This window comes from Diplotaxodon limnothrissa, linkage group LG4 (assembly GCF_057381915.1).
Source record: "Diplotaxodon limnothrissa isolate DT_005_m linkage group LG4, D_limnothrissa_male_GT1.1, whole genome shotgun sequence".
NCBI classification, from domain to species: Eukaryota; Metazoa; Chordata; class Actinopteri; order Cichliformes; family Cichlidae; genus Diplotaxodon; species Diplotaxodon limnothrissa.
The window spans coordinates 30,502,678-30,518,533 of record NC_140599.1 but is presented as its reverse complement, the minus strand read 5'-3'; the positions used below and the strand labels follow the sequence as shown (position 1 = coordinate 30,518,533).

General features: G+C 39.1%; 1 protein-coding gene across 2 annotated transcripts; it reads right to left on the bottom strand.

Annotated features, from left to right (window-relative positions):
* Positions 1-8,685: 8,685 nt before the first annotated feature.
* emc10 (ER membrane protein complex subunit 10) lies at positions 8,686-15,107 on the bottom strand. Of its 2 annotated transcripts, XM_085352843.1 has the most exons (8): positions 15,001-15,107; positions 14,799-14,865; positions 13,909-14,021; positions 13,189-13,302; positions 11,394-11,578; positions 11,061-11,154; positions 10,081-10,178; positions 8,897-8,959 (listed from the first exon to the last, which is right to left on the bottom strand). In XM_085352843.1, exons 1-7 carry the CDS (start codon positions 15,088-15,090, stop codon positions 10,092-10,094), a joined length of 750 nt encoding a protein of 249 aa, XP_085208969.1. In that variant the 5' UTR covers positions 15,091-15,107; the 3' UTR covers positions 8,897-8,959; positions 10,081-10,091. The 2 variants fall into 2 exon arrangements, with proteins under 2 accessions (XP_085208968.1, XP_085208969.1); XM_085352842.1 differs by lacking the exon at positions 10,081-10,178 and having other exon boundaries at positions 8,686-8,959.
* Positions 15,108-15,856: the final 749 nt, after the last annotated feature.

The following is a 15,856-nucleotide window of genomic DNA, read 5'->3' as shown; positions in this document are numbered from 1 at the left end:
GTCCTATGACAGTGCCTGTGCATCTCCGGAGTGTCACTCTTATTAACTTCCAAATCAGTAGAGAGGGGAGGTGCACGAGTTTGGGTTGGATGTACCGGCCATCCAAAGGGATGGTCCTGTTACTTGAAACTCCTGATCCTTTCTTGGGATCGCTTGATGGAGATGAGCAATACATCCCAAGTATGCAAACTTATCTGCGTACACATGGACTGAGCACATGCACGAGGTAAACCCCAGAGCTTACATAGCATTTAGCACTGAGAAATTTAAGTATCTAGTTTAAAGAATGGGGGAAAAAATATAGCAATGTGCCCAAACCTCTTTGTGTCATGGATGTAGACAAACAGGGACGTTGGCAGCAGATACTTTATGTTCTGTGGATTGCCTCATGTGGCTTCTGTCAATCTATTGGATTTGGCAGGTCTGGAACTCAAAATCTTTGCTACTTTGTTGTGTTTGTTTTCTGGTAGAAGCCACTGCCTTTGGGGAGTGTCATTGCCATGGTAGGAGGGCGGTGGTGAGGTCAACATGTCAAAATGACATCAAGATGAATTTGGAAACGTGCAAATTTTCTGCCAGAACATTGCATTTCAACATGAAACTCAGTGCTATTCATGCAGCCTGTCAGCGGTTTTAATGTTTTGGCTAATTGGCATATGCTCACATCCACACGGCATATCAGTGCTTAGCCTTGTAGTGGCATCATAGAGGAGTCATTAGCATATCTGCTTAATACATGAAAGACCAGGAGGAGACACAAATCCCTGTAAGGGCTGCATCGGGAAGCATCTGGTGTAAAAATCTGTGCCAAGTCACATGTGTAGCTCCATACACTGTGTGGACCCTTTGCAAATAAGGACTCGTCCTGTCACCTCAGCAACACGATGAACTTTGACTGACTTTTTAAACTGCAGCTTAAACTGACTAACTCAAGCTATAGGGGGTTATTTTCTGTACAGCGAGTGGGAGATGTCTACCCACCGGGGAGCTGTCGTCAACCCAAAAATCTCATCTATTTGCAGTTGCTTTGAGCGCACGTGGCAAAGAACTTGGAGCAAAGCTTATCAAAAATGCTGCTGCACTTCAAGCTTGCAAATAGCAATTTCTAATTTCTAATTAGTCTGTTTGTCCAGATTTTACTCACATTTACTGTCAGTTATATTAAATAATTAAATATAACATTAGCATACATTTATAGTTAGTATAGTGAGTGTACTGTTTTGTGTTTGAAGATAAGATAAATTTTTACAGTGTTGTGGAGTTATATGTTAATACTGTTGTAAACACCATACACAGGCATCCTTTTAAAGGTTCTGTCCTAATATCAACCCACTCCTGATCCAGAAGCATCTTACCTGGGGGAAGGAGAAAAAGAACTGGACCTTAATCATCGGTCCAAAGAAACAGATTGAAAGTAGGGAGGCCTTGAATCCATGATGTCTGAAGTCCAGGGTGAAGTTTCCACCATCTGTGAAGGCTCTGCAACATCTGCAACCATATCATCAGCTGGTGTTGGTGGTGTTGGTTGGTGGTTTTATCAAGTCCAAAATCAATGCAACCAGTTTTAGAGCCCTTCAGCTTTCCATGTGCTGACAAGCTTCATGGAGATGCCAATTTCTTTTTCTAGCAAGACTTAGCACACAGTGCCACAGCTACTACCAAATGGCTTGCTGTCCATGTTATTACTGTAGCTTGACTGGCCAGCACACATTCCTGACCTGACATGGAATCTATGGGCTACTGTCAACAGGAAGATGAGGAACACCCGGCCCAAAAATACACATGAGCTGAGGGTTGCTATCAAAGCAACCTGGACTTCTGTCTATGGGCCTGATTACCAACGATAACACACATTCAGTGGACGGAAAAAATTCAAAGCAATGCAACAATCCATGGTGACGGAGCCCCGACCACATGGTGACGGAGTTTTAGAAGCTGGACCTGATCTCACCGACTCAAGAGATCTGATTTTATTATAATTCTTCAAATTAAAATGACAAAAGCATGAAATATTTCACTTTATGTGGAAAACGACGTTAACAATCTAAAAGGTTGTTTTTTTTTTTAAATATACAATTTTGGGGAAATAATGTTTGGTAAAAGGAACTTTTTTTTTTTTTTTTTTTTTTTAACATATAATTGTAAGCAACATCTTAGTATTGAATTTATTGGCACATCCTGATAATTACAGTCAAAGAGGAAATAACTCCGTCTCACTGTTATTACAAGAGGAATTTTAATGAGGCGCAAGCTTAGTGATGGTTCCTGTAATACTACATACACACTGTAAGCCATGAAAGCAAATTTCAGCACCTGCTGCTTACTGCTGCCAGTGAGCCGTCTAACCAGTATTGTACCATGACCTTTGGTCTATGTGTGTTTAGGGGTGCTACATTATACACTCAGCAATCACTATGTAATATTCCAGTCCCGACCTGGCTGTTAAGTGTCTGATCATGTTACTTCATTGCATGTTAACATGATGGGGCTGTGGTGAAATGTATAGCACAATTGGTCGCTGGGGATTCATTGAGTGTGAGACCGTAATCTGCGGAGGCCTGCTGGGATGCTTTTCCAGGACTGTGAAGACTTCCCCTTGTAGTTTTCTTAGCTTTTCTCTGATTGACAAGGCAGGTGCTGGCCTCTCAGTGTTTTGTCCACATTTACAGTATTTGGCTCTAAGTATGTATGCTATGAAGAGTGTTTATCCCAGACTGACAGAAGTGACAAAAAGAAATATTTCATGAAAACGATCACAGCAACCATTTAAATCTACTTAATGAGAAGAAATAAATAACATAGTCGCATTTTTATGCAAAAGGTACACAATCTAAATCTGTTATTGAATATATTTAATTAAATATAGCAAAAGTGAAAGATGCGAGAAAGAACAAAGACAGCAGAGCATTAATGTGTCTATAGGATTTGACTATTTTACTTCATATACTGTAATTTTAGACCCAACAAGGGGATCAGGAACCTTCTTCAGGGTCACGACACATATACAATCAATTTATGAAATATTCATTCAAATAAATCATATCAAAAGTATTTTTTTGGGGATTAAAAATGACAACTTCCTGAACTCAACATTTATTTAGAGAGTGATAATTACCAAAAAATAAATAAAGAGGCCAAACAACCAAAAGGAGGGAACAGATAGGGTGGACAGGGTCTTCAAGGCCAAAACAAGAAGCACAGCTTATGAGTCTATGTTTGAATTTTTTAGAAGTTTTTATATTTAATCTGTACTCTTAGATCATCAAACCAGAGGTGGGACCAAGTCATTGTTTTGCAAGTCTCAAGTAAGTCTCAAGTCTTTATCCTCAAGTCTCAAGTCAAGTCTCAAGTAATGTCAGGCAAGTCAGAGTCGAGTCTCAAGTCACTGGTGTAAAAGTCCAAGTAAAGTCACAAGTCTGAAATTTTGAATTTCAAGTCCTTTCGAGTCTTTAAAAAAAAAAAAAACACGAAAAAAAGCATGTTGCAGTTATGCTAAATGTAAATATTAGACCATGTAATTTTTAAATCTGTGTTTTTCTCAACACATGACAAATAGTGAACTTAGAAAATATACACAAATTGTGAAATTGCACCTCTTTAAAATGCAGCTCAATTAAACCTAGCTCCAAGAATAATTTTCACCGACAGTTCTGAGATAAGCTGCATGTTATTCTTGGATGCGGTTGTAGGACCGGCTTTAAAATCGCATGACAAAAATATCATACATAAATAAATGATTTTTTTTTTAAAATATCATTTTAAAAAAAACTGCATCACCAACGTAGCCTGGAAAACATTTGCTAGTTAGATGAAGTCAGCTATCTCATCGTAGCATATTTATATGCATATTTATAATTATACGCTTCTTGGAGTGAGCGCATACACTCATGAAGTTTAGTAACTTCCGGTCACTGCAACAAGCCCAGGTACAGTTTACCGACGGATGGGTGCAGGACCTTGAAATGCACCGTGTAGAACGAAAGACCATCGTACGTATCATAAGTTTACCAGTCTCACAAATCGTCGTCATAAATACACATTCGTTATGTCATGGTCCTGGGTCGTTGACCCAGCGTTTTGTTTTGTGATTATTTCCCTCTGTCTAGTTATTCTGTGTCCTCCCCCCTTGTGTCCGGTTCGGGTTCTAGATTTCCTGTTTTGTTCTGAAAGTCTGTGTCTGTTGTCATTGTGTTCAGCTTGTGTCCTCCAGTCATCATGTGTATTCAGATCAGCTGTTCTTCCCTCTTGTGTACGATTACCTGATTACCTTGTGTGTGTATATTTAGTGGGTGTCGGTCTGTGTTTGTTATCGGCTCGTCTGCGTTCATCCATGTATCACTGCGTTCCTCCGTGTAGCTCTGCATTCTATGGTGTTTCGTTCCTGTCTCTGCGTCTCTCTGCCCCGCACCCCTTTTGTATGGTCTCAGGTTTGTCTTTAGTTTCTCCCAGTTTAGGTTTGTAATTGCTCATGTTGAGTTGCCTGTTTTTGCCACCACCTTGTAAATAAACATCACTCTGTCATCAGTTCGCTGCATCTTGGGTCCTCCTTTTCCTCCACACCACACGGCTCCCTCCGCCAGCCGTGACACGTTAACCGTTTATTAATAGGACCTTTGAGCTCAACGGTAATTAATTAGCAGTGGAAATAATTTCTGGTAGCATCACAGAAATGTAGCAGTGACAATAATATTGTATGCTGTAATCGTACTGGGCAATTAGTGATACAAAAAACCTGTTTTATCCTGTGAATAAAAGTATGTTTTTGTCAATGTACCATAATAACAGAAGCGAAACGCAATATTGTGTCAGGACAATTCACTATTTATGCACAATAAACACAATAAATAAAGGAGCATAGCGCGACAATTTCTGTTCAGCGCCAGACTTGCTTGTAACCTATATCACCAATTATGTTAAGAAAAATGACGTATTAACTACAACAGCAGACTGACCTTTGTGGAAATGCTTGGAGCAGACTAACCTGTGAGCTGGAGTGTTCTGGGACGTTATAATTGGTCTTTGAATGGCTGCAATCCAGTCGCCTCTTTGTTACTTCGGAAACATGGCTCGAACAATTTCTCTTCAACGACGTAATCCGATAACAACCGATCTCTTTACCCGTCGGCTTCCCGTGGCTGTCATGCGACCGGCTATTGCAGTTAATAATACAACGGCTTCTTGACATTTGTGTTTCTTTTTATCGCTGCGCTAGTACCGCTTGCCACGAGTTCCCAGAATCCTTTGCGGTTCTACCCGTGAATGACGTCACATTTTCAATCTCTATATAATATGCATGTTAAATTTTATATTTGGGGTAAAATATCAAGTCTTTTCAAGTAAACCGGTTCAAGTCCAATTCAAGTCCCAAGTCATTGGTGTAAAAGTCCAAGTCAAGTCACAAGTCTTAGAACATTTTTTCAAGTCAAGTTTAAAGTCATAAAATTAATGACTGAGTCTGACTCGAGTCCAAGTCATGTGACTCGAGTCCACACCTCTGCATCAAACACCACTGTAGCTGTAGCTGAGAGAATTAAAGCCTTTATTGTTATTATACACAGTATAATGAGACTAAAAACATGGTGAAAGAAGGCTGGAGCGTCCTTCCTCACATAGTGACGTGCTGACATTGGTGCTCTCCAAACACAGAGACATTTGTGAGCAACATGCTGCAGTACAAGCAGCCTGTTTGAGATCTCCTCACCCTGCTGCTTTCTCCCATCGTATTATCTACTGTAATGCTTCTGTCATTCATCTTTTAGCGTCTCATGGTATTGAAACATACACGTGCTAATTTCTGGACTTTGGGATAAATATGTGTACGTTTCTTCTGAGTGGTTGGTAAAGAGACAAACTGCATTAAAAATGTTAATGAATTTATATAAAATGAAAAAAAATTGCAACTTTTCTAAAAGGGTCATTTTTGTATGTTACATTAACTTAAACTCAAAATCTTTACCACAGTTTAAATTGTTCTCAATAAGATGCAGACTCCAAGGGCACAGATCGTGCCACTCTGAGGAATTTGGGATCTCGCCTTTGGATACTTATTTTAAATCACTGTCTGCTGAGTTTAATTTCAGTCATCATAGCAACATTTAAAAATAACAACCATCATATCTTAGATCACCAGCCAAATGTGATTAAAAACTACTTAAAAGGTTTGCTCATTTCTCCCCCAACAACAGTGTTTTTTTTTCCAACCCAGACTTGCTTTTGCTGAACTCTCTTTAGATTTAATTTCAGAACTCTCTTGTAATGTCTCTGTTCCCATTTTCTGAGACTGTACTCTCAGCGTAACCACAAATACACTGGATTCCATTCCTAAACATCAGCACAACAATAATGTGTCACTGTCAGGGTCCCCCTCCCCGCTCCCTGGTACAGGGACATACATCACACCCCCTGCTGACCCTCTGGATTTATTAGTGTGTGAGTTACGTAAGTGTGTAGCTGTAGTTCTGGTTTTTAAACTGTGTGGCAGGAAACATTTCAAAACAAGTTTAGTCTCGGCTCATTTAGCTGATGTTACACGAAAACCCAGATTGATCACCATCTCTAGTCTAAGCTCTGCTGCTGTCTGACAGAAGCAGATCTCTTTACAAATAGATGACTTTTGTCATATGGCTTATTTCATTCCAGCTCTCATCTTTCTCTCAGCTGTTGTTATCACCTTATCCCTCATGTTATTCATCAAGATAGCGCAGGCAGTGGCTGAAAACAGTCACAGAGTAGGACTGTGTGTGTGTGTGATTCTGAGAAAGGTCTGGTTGGTGAGTGGAAGAGGGCAAAGGGGACCAAAGTCTTGAGGCGCAACATTTAACCTCCCAAAAGAAGAGGATGTCCCTCACAGTTGGACATGCGGACTCAAAACAGCCAGTGTGACTGACATATGCTGATGAATGTTGACTCAGGGATTCTGGGACATTCTGTTACTAAAGCCACGAAGCTGTGGTCTCTCTCCTTGACTCATAATTATAAATACACAGATTGGAGGATCCGTGGTAGAGGGGTTGTCCCGCTTTCATTTGGATTGGGCTGCTGTCCAAGCAAGTAATAGCTTACTATTCTAGGATTATGCCTTTGAAATCAGTAGCATTAACAAAATCTCTTCAGTGAATAACAGTTTTTTCTTCCTTTCATTAATTATCATAGCTGTGATCTATATTGATCACACACAGCTGCAGCTGATTAATGTATGGCTACCATAGACTGTAAATAAAGGATGGTGATAGCCACCTTGCTTTCAATCATGGTTAGTAAAGCCTTAAGCTGAGCATTTTGCTGTCGTTATCTTAGCTTCTTGAAACCCTCTATGATGAGCCAAGTCTGAATCTGACTGATTTAAAGAGACTCTGTGATGTGATTCTGATGAGGACTGTAATTTATTCTGGAGCCTATCCAGCTGTGATGGAGAAAAAGATGTGATACAAGCTGGACAGATCACCAGTTCATCACAGGGCTAACAGACAGGCAGGTGTGTGGATCCTTGAGCAAATGCCTAGAATGAGAATGCCAACTGGATAATCTAGGCCAGGTTGGAGGAACATGAAAACTCTATAGAAAAAGGCCCCAACCAAGCAGGTTGCAGAGCCTTTTTGCTTTTTACATTTTGATGTTCAGTGTGTTGCATTCTTCTCTTGCACTTTTAGTGTTTCCCCAAACATCCATTTTCTTGCATACATAAGAAATCATAAAATGTAGTGAAGTTTTTTTTTAAAGGGATATCCTTAAATATCCTTCTGTGTGTGCAGTTTTTTAAGCAGCACTTACTGAATAAACTGTCACAACAGTTGACACTTGCTGGGGGAAAGCAGCAGCTGCTCTAATCCCACGGGGTTAACCCTTGGGTGTATTATAAAAGATTAAACTGCTGAATGGAGGATTTCCAGTTCACATGTGGTGGAGTGACACAGAGGCAATTCTTGCTTCACCCATTAGTGAAAGAAAACAGGAAGAAAGCCGGAATATACAAGAGCAGATAGAACTAGATTTAAAGTAACAGTTTTGAAAATAAGGCTAGATCTTAAAATAAGTATATGTCACTCATACATTAGATTTGGTTACCCCATTTTCTAGATCTTATTATACTTCTTATCTGCAGTTTATTTTAATTTATACTTCTTCCATTTGCAGTTTTTGTGAAGAAGAGAGGACTTTTGCACACATTGAGTCAAACTGGTTGATTTATTTCCTAGCCTGAAGTGCAAGTTTCCATTTGGACTGTTTGAATGCAGGTTGTCCAGTTTTAGCAACAGTTCCTACATGAACTGCCATTCAGTTCCATTAAGAAAACACATACCCTCCAAAATGAGGCAACTAAAATAAAAAACATTATTATTTAGATGGATAAACAGGGCAGCACGGTGGCACGGTGGTTAGCACTGTTGCCACACAGCAAGAAGGTCCTGAGTTCAATTCCACCATCAGCCCGGGGTATTTCTGCATGGAGTTTGCATGTTCTCCCTGCGTTTTCTTTCACTACAGTAGTTTTTTTTTTTTTTTTTTAATCTCCACTGACTATGAAGTTTTGGAAGCATACTACTAGTGCAACTAAATACAAATCGGAGTAAAGAGGACCTATAGTATAGTATAATAGAGGAGCAATAATATAAGCTTGAGTAACTTTCCCTCAAAAAAAACAAATACAGCTCAAGTAATAAATACTTTATTTTCACATTAGAATTAAAAACGCAGTCATCTGCAGGGTACTATATCTCTTCTACAAGAGGTAAGTTGTGTGTGACCGACGTGTATCTTCCATTAACAGCATTATGTACAGCAATGAAAAACTGCCCAAGAAGTATTGTTTAGTTCACAAAAAACAAAAGCAAAACAAAAATTGTTGTGTTGTTGATCATCGGCCACCGCCATTGCCTGCTCCACCGCCAGCTCCTGCTCCCGACTGATCCTGAGCGCCAGACATCATCAAGAAGAGAACGAGAGGCACAATGTACATCCACTGGAAGAGAAGAAGAAAAGGGCAACTAAATACTGCAATATTTTTGGTTTCAACATACAAATCAACTGTGATCATCTAGCATCAGTGGCTCCTGATTGGTCATCCCAGATTAGCTTCAGTTCATTTTCACAACAGAAGAGAAGAAAAGGCATAAGTGGGTGACAGGGCCATAGAGTGACGATCTCAGGGGTCAAACACCAAACACATGCTAAATATAGCCAGAATAATAATTTCAGATATACTGGTGGTTTATCCTGTAGACTCCCAATAATACATACTGGTGGATGCCAGTGGTATCCCTAAGCCTCCTAGTAGATACCCCTATGCTATGAATTTCAAAATTCTATGTCGCCTTGTTCTGAGTTATCACATTCACAAACTTGGGTGTCGATGTCGCCTGCCAGCCCAGCGTAGTGATGACAATACACAATCAGCCTTTTACAGCTGATGAGTAAAAACAAATTTGATCTCTGTAATTCATGTTTTTGGCATTTTCACCTTTCCTCCCAATCACACATGTATGAGAGAAACGCAGGTGGAATGTTAAAAATGCAAGTAGTCGAGATAGGGAAAGAAAATTACTTTAAATACCTGGGCCAACCCAAATGACAGACAGTGCACGAGAGAAATGCAGAATGGATAACAGCAAGAGTGAAAAAGAAGGTTTTAAGACCTGCTATGATGTACAGTTTGGAGACAATTACACTGACAAAAAGACAGAAGGTGGAGCTGGAAGTGTTCAGATTTTCATTGGAAGTGACAAGCACAAACAAGATTAGAAAAGAGTATAGGAGGGACAAAGTCAGAGAGGCAAGGCTGAGATGGTTTGAGCATGTGCAGAAGAGAAACACTGGATATTGAAGATAGAGGAAAATAGGAAGATCTCAGAGGAGGCTGACGGATGTAGTCAAGGAGGAAATGCAGGGGGTTGGTGCTAAAGATCCACTGTGGCAACCCCAAAAGGGAGCACCATTGCAAGTATTTGGCATTGGACCTGAAGAGACCATGAAAAGACAGAAGGACAGAATGAGTGGACACAGAAAGGAGACGGGGTTTCATTTAGTCACGCTGACTAAAGGTTAAATACAAACTGAAGAAGGGGACAAGTAAGGAAACTGTACTTCAGTGGGACTCAGCTCTGCTCTCTGCCTCCCCCTGCTGGGGGCTGTGCCGAATTGGTGACCATGAGGAAGATTGCACCACCCAGAATCAAATACCACTGGAACACAGTACAGCATCAGTTCAACACAGATCAGTGAACACAGCAAGAAACACACAGAACAGCAAAACAAGACAGATTTAACAGCGCTCAGGCAAACTAAGACAGGATACAGGGCGGGATTCTGCCTGGAAAAACAGCTCGAAGCTAAGAAAGTCTGAAGACACACAAAACCTTACCACTGGGTTTAAGGGATTACTTTTTATGTTCTTATGCACTTTGTGGGAAAACTAATATTAGACGACTAGCAACACATGGATTCGTGAAACTGGGACCTCTAGCAAGCGACCAGCTGCCTGGAGCAGTTTTTGGTATGAAAACAAATCAGATGAAAAACAAGTCTGCATACTCATATGCCTCATAAAGATAAACACTATCTGTTCCAGAATTAAGGGTTTGATTACACTGTCCATCTACATTTGACCACCAAGTCCAGTTCTTTTTACTAGTGTCTTTAACAGAGTTGCATTGCAAAGAAGAAGGAAAGGAGGAGGACTCGCATCGCTGCTTTCAGCGGAGTAAGAGAAACAAACTGAAAAGTGTACCTGTGCCTAAAAGGTACTGACAAATAACTTTTTCCCCCGTAGTTTGACACAAACTGCAGGTAGAAAAGAGCCTTTCAACAGGACAACAGGAACCATTTTGACTTTTTGGGAGATATTTTCACTTTTCTGCCATAAATCCTGGCAAATGAAATAGAAGCAAAAGTGCAGTACAGCACTGATGTCTCCAGTGTATATTAAAACATACTAGACATATTTGAAAAGATGTGATGTGCCTGAGAACAGAAAATACGAGCTTAACAGTCATTTTCATTTATTTATTACCTGTACATCTTTAGGCCCTTCTAGCCTATCAGCAGTTTTCTGTGTAAGTACTTACATATTTAGCGATGAAAGATTTCTGTTCTTGTGGGTTCTTCCCTTTCTTCTCAGATTCCTGTTCCATCCGTTCAAGGAAGAAAGCCGTCTCAGGTCTGGAAGAAAGGTGACAATTAGTGTTGTGAAAGGTATAGAAAGACTTGTGCCACCCAGGACAACTGACATAGAGCTGCTAAGCCAAGGCAAAAGCTAAACCAAAGGATGTGGAAAAAACCTGCAGGAGGCCTTGACTTATGCAGAGACAACCACAAGTAGAGATTGAAACAATGTCAGATTGTAAAGAAGCTGTAAAGGAGAAAAGGACAAAATCACAGGTAAAAGCAGTGTGACTGACCCAGGTGCATTCACTGGAGCCATTATGCTGAGAGTGGTGTTGAAAATCTCAAGGTCGACCTCATCCTCGACCTCAGTGCCCCTGCAGGCCCCAGGTAACGTCACTATGGAGACACCGATGAGGTACCCGGAGACGTCAGTGTGGAGCGCGATCACATCGCTCAGATGGGACTCAACCATGGCACACTGAGGATCACAGGAGAATGTTAAAACAATATATAACAGCTTATTGCTTAGAAATATTTACAATTTACACTAATTACACACCGTTTGAGAAGCTTTAGGTCAAAACTAGCACTGATCAAATATTGCTTCTCAATATTATTAAAGTGTGAATGTGTTTTTGTTTCTTAATTTCTATTGACAGGATCACAAAGTAACTCATGATATTATACTATCATAATACCTTTCCACTGATAGAGGGACTCTACTTCATACATTCATATATGATACATCACATAATCTGTGTATAAATGTTTACATGTTAAAAAGAACCACGCCTTTCCTGTCTAAGAGTGAGAGCAGCGCACCAGCCTCAGATGAACATGTGGCAATTATAAAAGAGGCTACTTCAATGGAATGCAAATAGTAGTTGGGCTACAAGAAGTCAGACCTCCAACATGTGCAATACTTTGCAAAATGTAAAAAAATAGCTAAAGATGGAAACAATAAACTTGTCTAATGAAAACTTACAAGGCTAAGTTTTAAGTAGTTTTGTTATACTTAAAACACTAACCAGGTGACTTTTGTGCTTGCTGTGCCATTACTGTACGTAGTATTATATTGCTGCTGCTGACAACTTCAAACTTGGAATTAGGTAGTCTATCATCATTGCTCATTGTACACGAACATGAAAAATCCATTTATTTTGTTTGCACTAATAAATGCTGCCCGCTGCAATCATCAATAAAACGTCATTGTCAAATATCATTACACATATTCCTTGAAATACGGTGATATAACTTTGAGGCTACTTCGCCCACTCCTTGTGTCGGTTCATCTTATTTTATTTCAATTCTTTTCTTTCAACGGCCGACCTCCTGCTGTGAGAAATTTGTTCTTTAACACAAGTAAGTTAACTTCCATTAACTTTACTGCCTTTGATAAGGCCACTATGACGAGTTTATCAAGTCAAATTGGTCAAGGAACTCACATTAGAATATGTATAACATATAACTGTATAAATATTCTGTTCTATCCTTTGTGGAAAAACATAACATTTCTAAACCAACTGTATTTTTTCCAGCATAGAAGAGCAAAAAAAGCAACAACTAGACTGTAAATTATTTGGGGGAAAACACATCAGATTAACCACATCATAAAAAAACCTCATTCAGAGGCAAAATGTTTGCTCAAAGCTGCTCTTTCATAGCTGGAAGAAAATGTTTAATATAATTTTGTATTAACAAAAAAGTTTCTATATTTTGTGGTGAGCCGGTCTAGAGTAATTTTCATGATTCGTGAGTAAAGCAAAATTTTGCCTCACAATAATCATGTGAATTAATTTGCTTTAAACACCCATGAACATTTGCCAATAACAGCCAAAAGAACGAGGAGAAATAGGAGCTGGAATCAAGTTACAGTAATATATTTTAAGAACCTATCATTACATCCTATGATTTTACTCACTTTTCTCCAAGTCATTACCTTTTTCCTGTCTCCATCTAAAAGCTAAGTTTAACCATGCAGTGAAAACTACCCTCAAAAGCCGTCAATAAACATGTGCTCAATTTTACAGGAGGTGTTGTTTTTTAATCTTATCTGTAATTTCTGGAGAATTTGAGGGAAATACACACAGCTCTGACGAATGCTGTGAGGTAGCCTTCCATCTGCCGCTCTGTCTGTCTGTCAGCCTGCAGGAAAACACGAGGCACTCTGATCCTGTATAGACCGTCTACTGCAGCCACTTCCTGTGGGGATAGCCAAGTTAAAAACAAGTAATTTAGAAACGCATGTTCATACAGAAACATTATAAGGAGGATACATTAACACATCCTGAACTGATACTATGGTTAATGTAGTATAAATCTAGGAAAGTTCACCTATTGTTTTACTTGGCTAAACATCCAAACACATCCTACACCAGTGGAACAAGTGAGTGATGTTACCCACGTTGGTACCAACATTTTGGGTGACTTTCAGTCACAGGTAATTCTACAGATGAGGAGGTGGTGGCTCAAGAAGAAGGTTGTCTACTTATATGAAGACTGCTTATTTGATTTACAGCTCTTCAGGAAAAATGCTGAACCCCAAATTACCTCGATTCATATGTGATTAAGTGACAGGTAAAAAATGTCTGAAGCTAACAGAATGCATGAGTGAGCGTGAGAATAGGTGACTGCAGTGTGCACTGCAAGTACCGACAAGTACTTGTCCCTCCCCCCCCCGGCACCCAAAAAACCCCCCAAAAAACCCCCAACTAAATATTTATTTGAAACAGGGGAAATCTCTCCATCACTGGGCCATCTTGGAAATGTGTAGAAAACATCACTAAATCAATGGTTAACATGGTTCACCTTCAATTTGGTCCTGTCCTCATCTGACAGCGGGTTCTGACTTAGTGAGACACCCGGCTCTCTTCCAGGCTTTAACAGCAGAGCTCCACGCACTTGAAACTTTGCTACATCATCTGGAAAAATAAATAAATAAATAAATAAATTACAAATGATAACAAACCGTTCCCTGCTTGGAGACTTGTAAAAATCTGGGTAAAAAAAAAAAGAACCAACACATTGTACCTCTACATAGTTCATAGTTAACCATAAAATGAAGGTAGAAGTCTGTCATCAAAGCAGAGTGTTTTATTATTGTTAAATGAAGGAATAAACTGTAACTGCCTGTTTTCTTTTTTTATTTGATTGACAGCATGTTTTGATTTTGCATTTTGAGAGTATAATAAATACTGAATTTGCCCATCCAAATGCTATGATTTCAAAGGGTGTTTAATTCTGGGCTGTGAAATGACTTAACTGTTTGTATTGTTACAGCTGACTTTATCCCAGCTGCACGCATTATTGAGAATAATTTAATTTTAAACAGACAGAAATGTCGTAGAAAGCCTTCCGAGAAGAATGGAAACTGTTATAGCTGCTAACGGGGGAACCAACTCCTTATTAATGCCAATGGATTTAGAATGGATGTCATTAAAGCTCCTGTAGGTGTGAAGTGTAGGCGTTCATAGGTTGTTATAAACGCAAAAAAACAATTCTGAAAAATATGTACATTTGTAGCAAATCAGGTACATTCATTAATAAATGCAAAAACATATTAAACAGACATTTTTAAATGGAGTCTGGCGTTTACCATGACAATTTTCTTGTTGCGTTAAGCTTAGTTAGCTTACCAACATAATCAATGTCGTATCATACAACGTTACAGTAAGAAAAGAATTAAATATGTTTCTCACCAACTTCAAATGAGTGTTCAAGAGGCACAGAGAAACCACTGAACTCAGTCTCCAAGGCATCACCAACCTGAGAATGAACATGAAATCCACTGTTAGCCTTTCAGTCGGTCATACACAGCTAATGCTAAATAGCTAACAGGTACAGCATCCACTTCACTGCATTTAAATTGATGTCGTCTATGTTATAACACTTCACACTTACCCTTCTTCCGTTATTACAACATGCGAAATGTAAACATACGAAGAAAACAGTGGAAACAACAGCAACCTTAGATTGTACCACACGAGCCATTTTGACAGAAACGGACACCGGAAGAATGCCTCAAGTGGCATAACACATTAACTTCCGGCGATTTTCATAACAAAAGCTCCTTTTCTTTTCTTTTCTTTTCTTTTCTTTTTCAAAAAGTAATTACGATTTCAAACAAAGGGTTAACAAACAACATAAAATGTAATCACATGCAAGTGTTTTTTTTCTTTTTTCTTTAAGCTGTTAGACAGCTTAATTACTTACCATCAATTAATCATTATCAAGTAATCCTACGTTGTCTGCATCATTCCTAATAATGATTGGAGACCTTCATGTGCTCTATATGTAGGTAACGTCATTGCTTGCACACACACACACACACACACACACACACACACACACACACACACACACACACACACACACACACACACACACACACCTGTTGACAGAATGCTTCTAATAATCTGTCTGTATTTCTGGTGATACCTTGTAATGTCAGCAATAATGAATTCCTCTTACCACATAAACGAGTTTTAATTTCTATTTCGTGCTGTAAACATTTTAAATTAGTATTTCTTTATATTTTGTCATGTGCAATGAGAGATGGAAAATTTACTTTAGAGATGAGCCAACAACCCCCAAAATCTTTTCTATTTAAATTAAGATATTAATTTAATGTCAGAGTATACTTCTGACATTATTTAGGGTATAATTAGTATTGGAATAACAATTTTATATACGTTTAATATCTGTCACAATATGCCAAACATGCCAATTTACTCTCCTTTGCATTCTAAAACAGAAA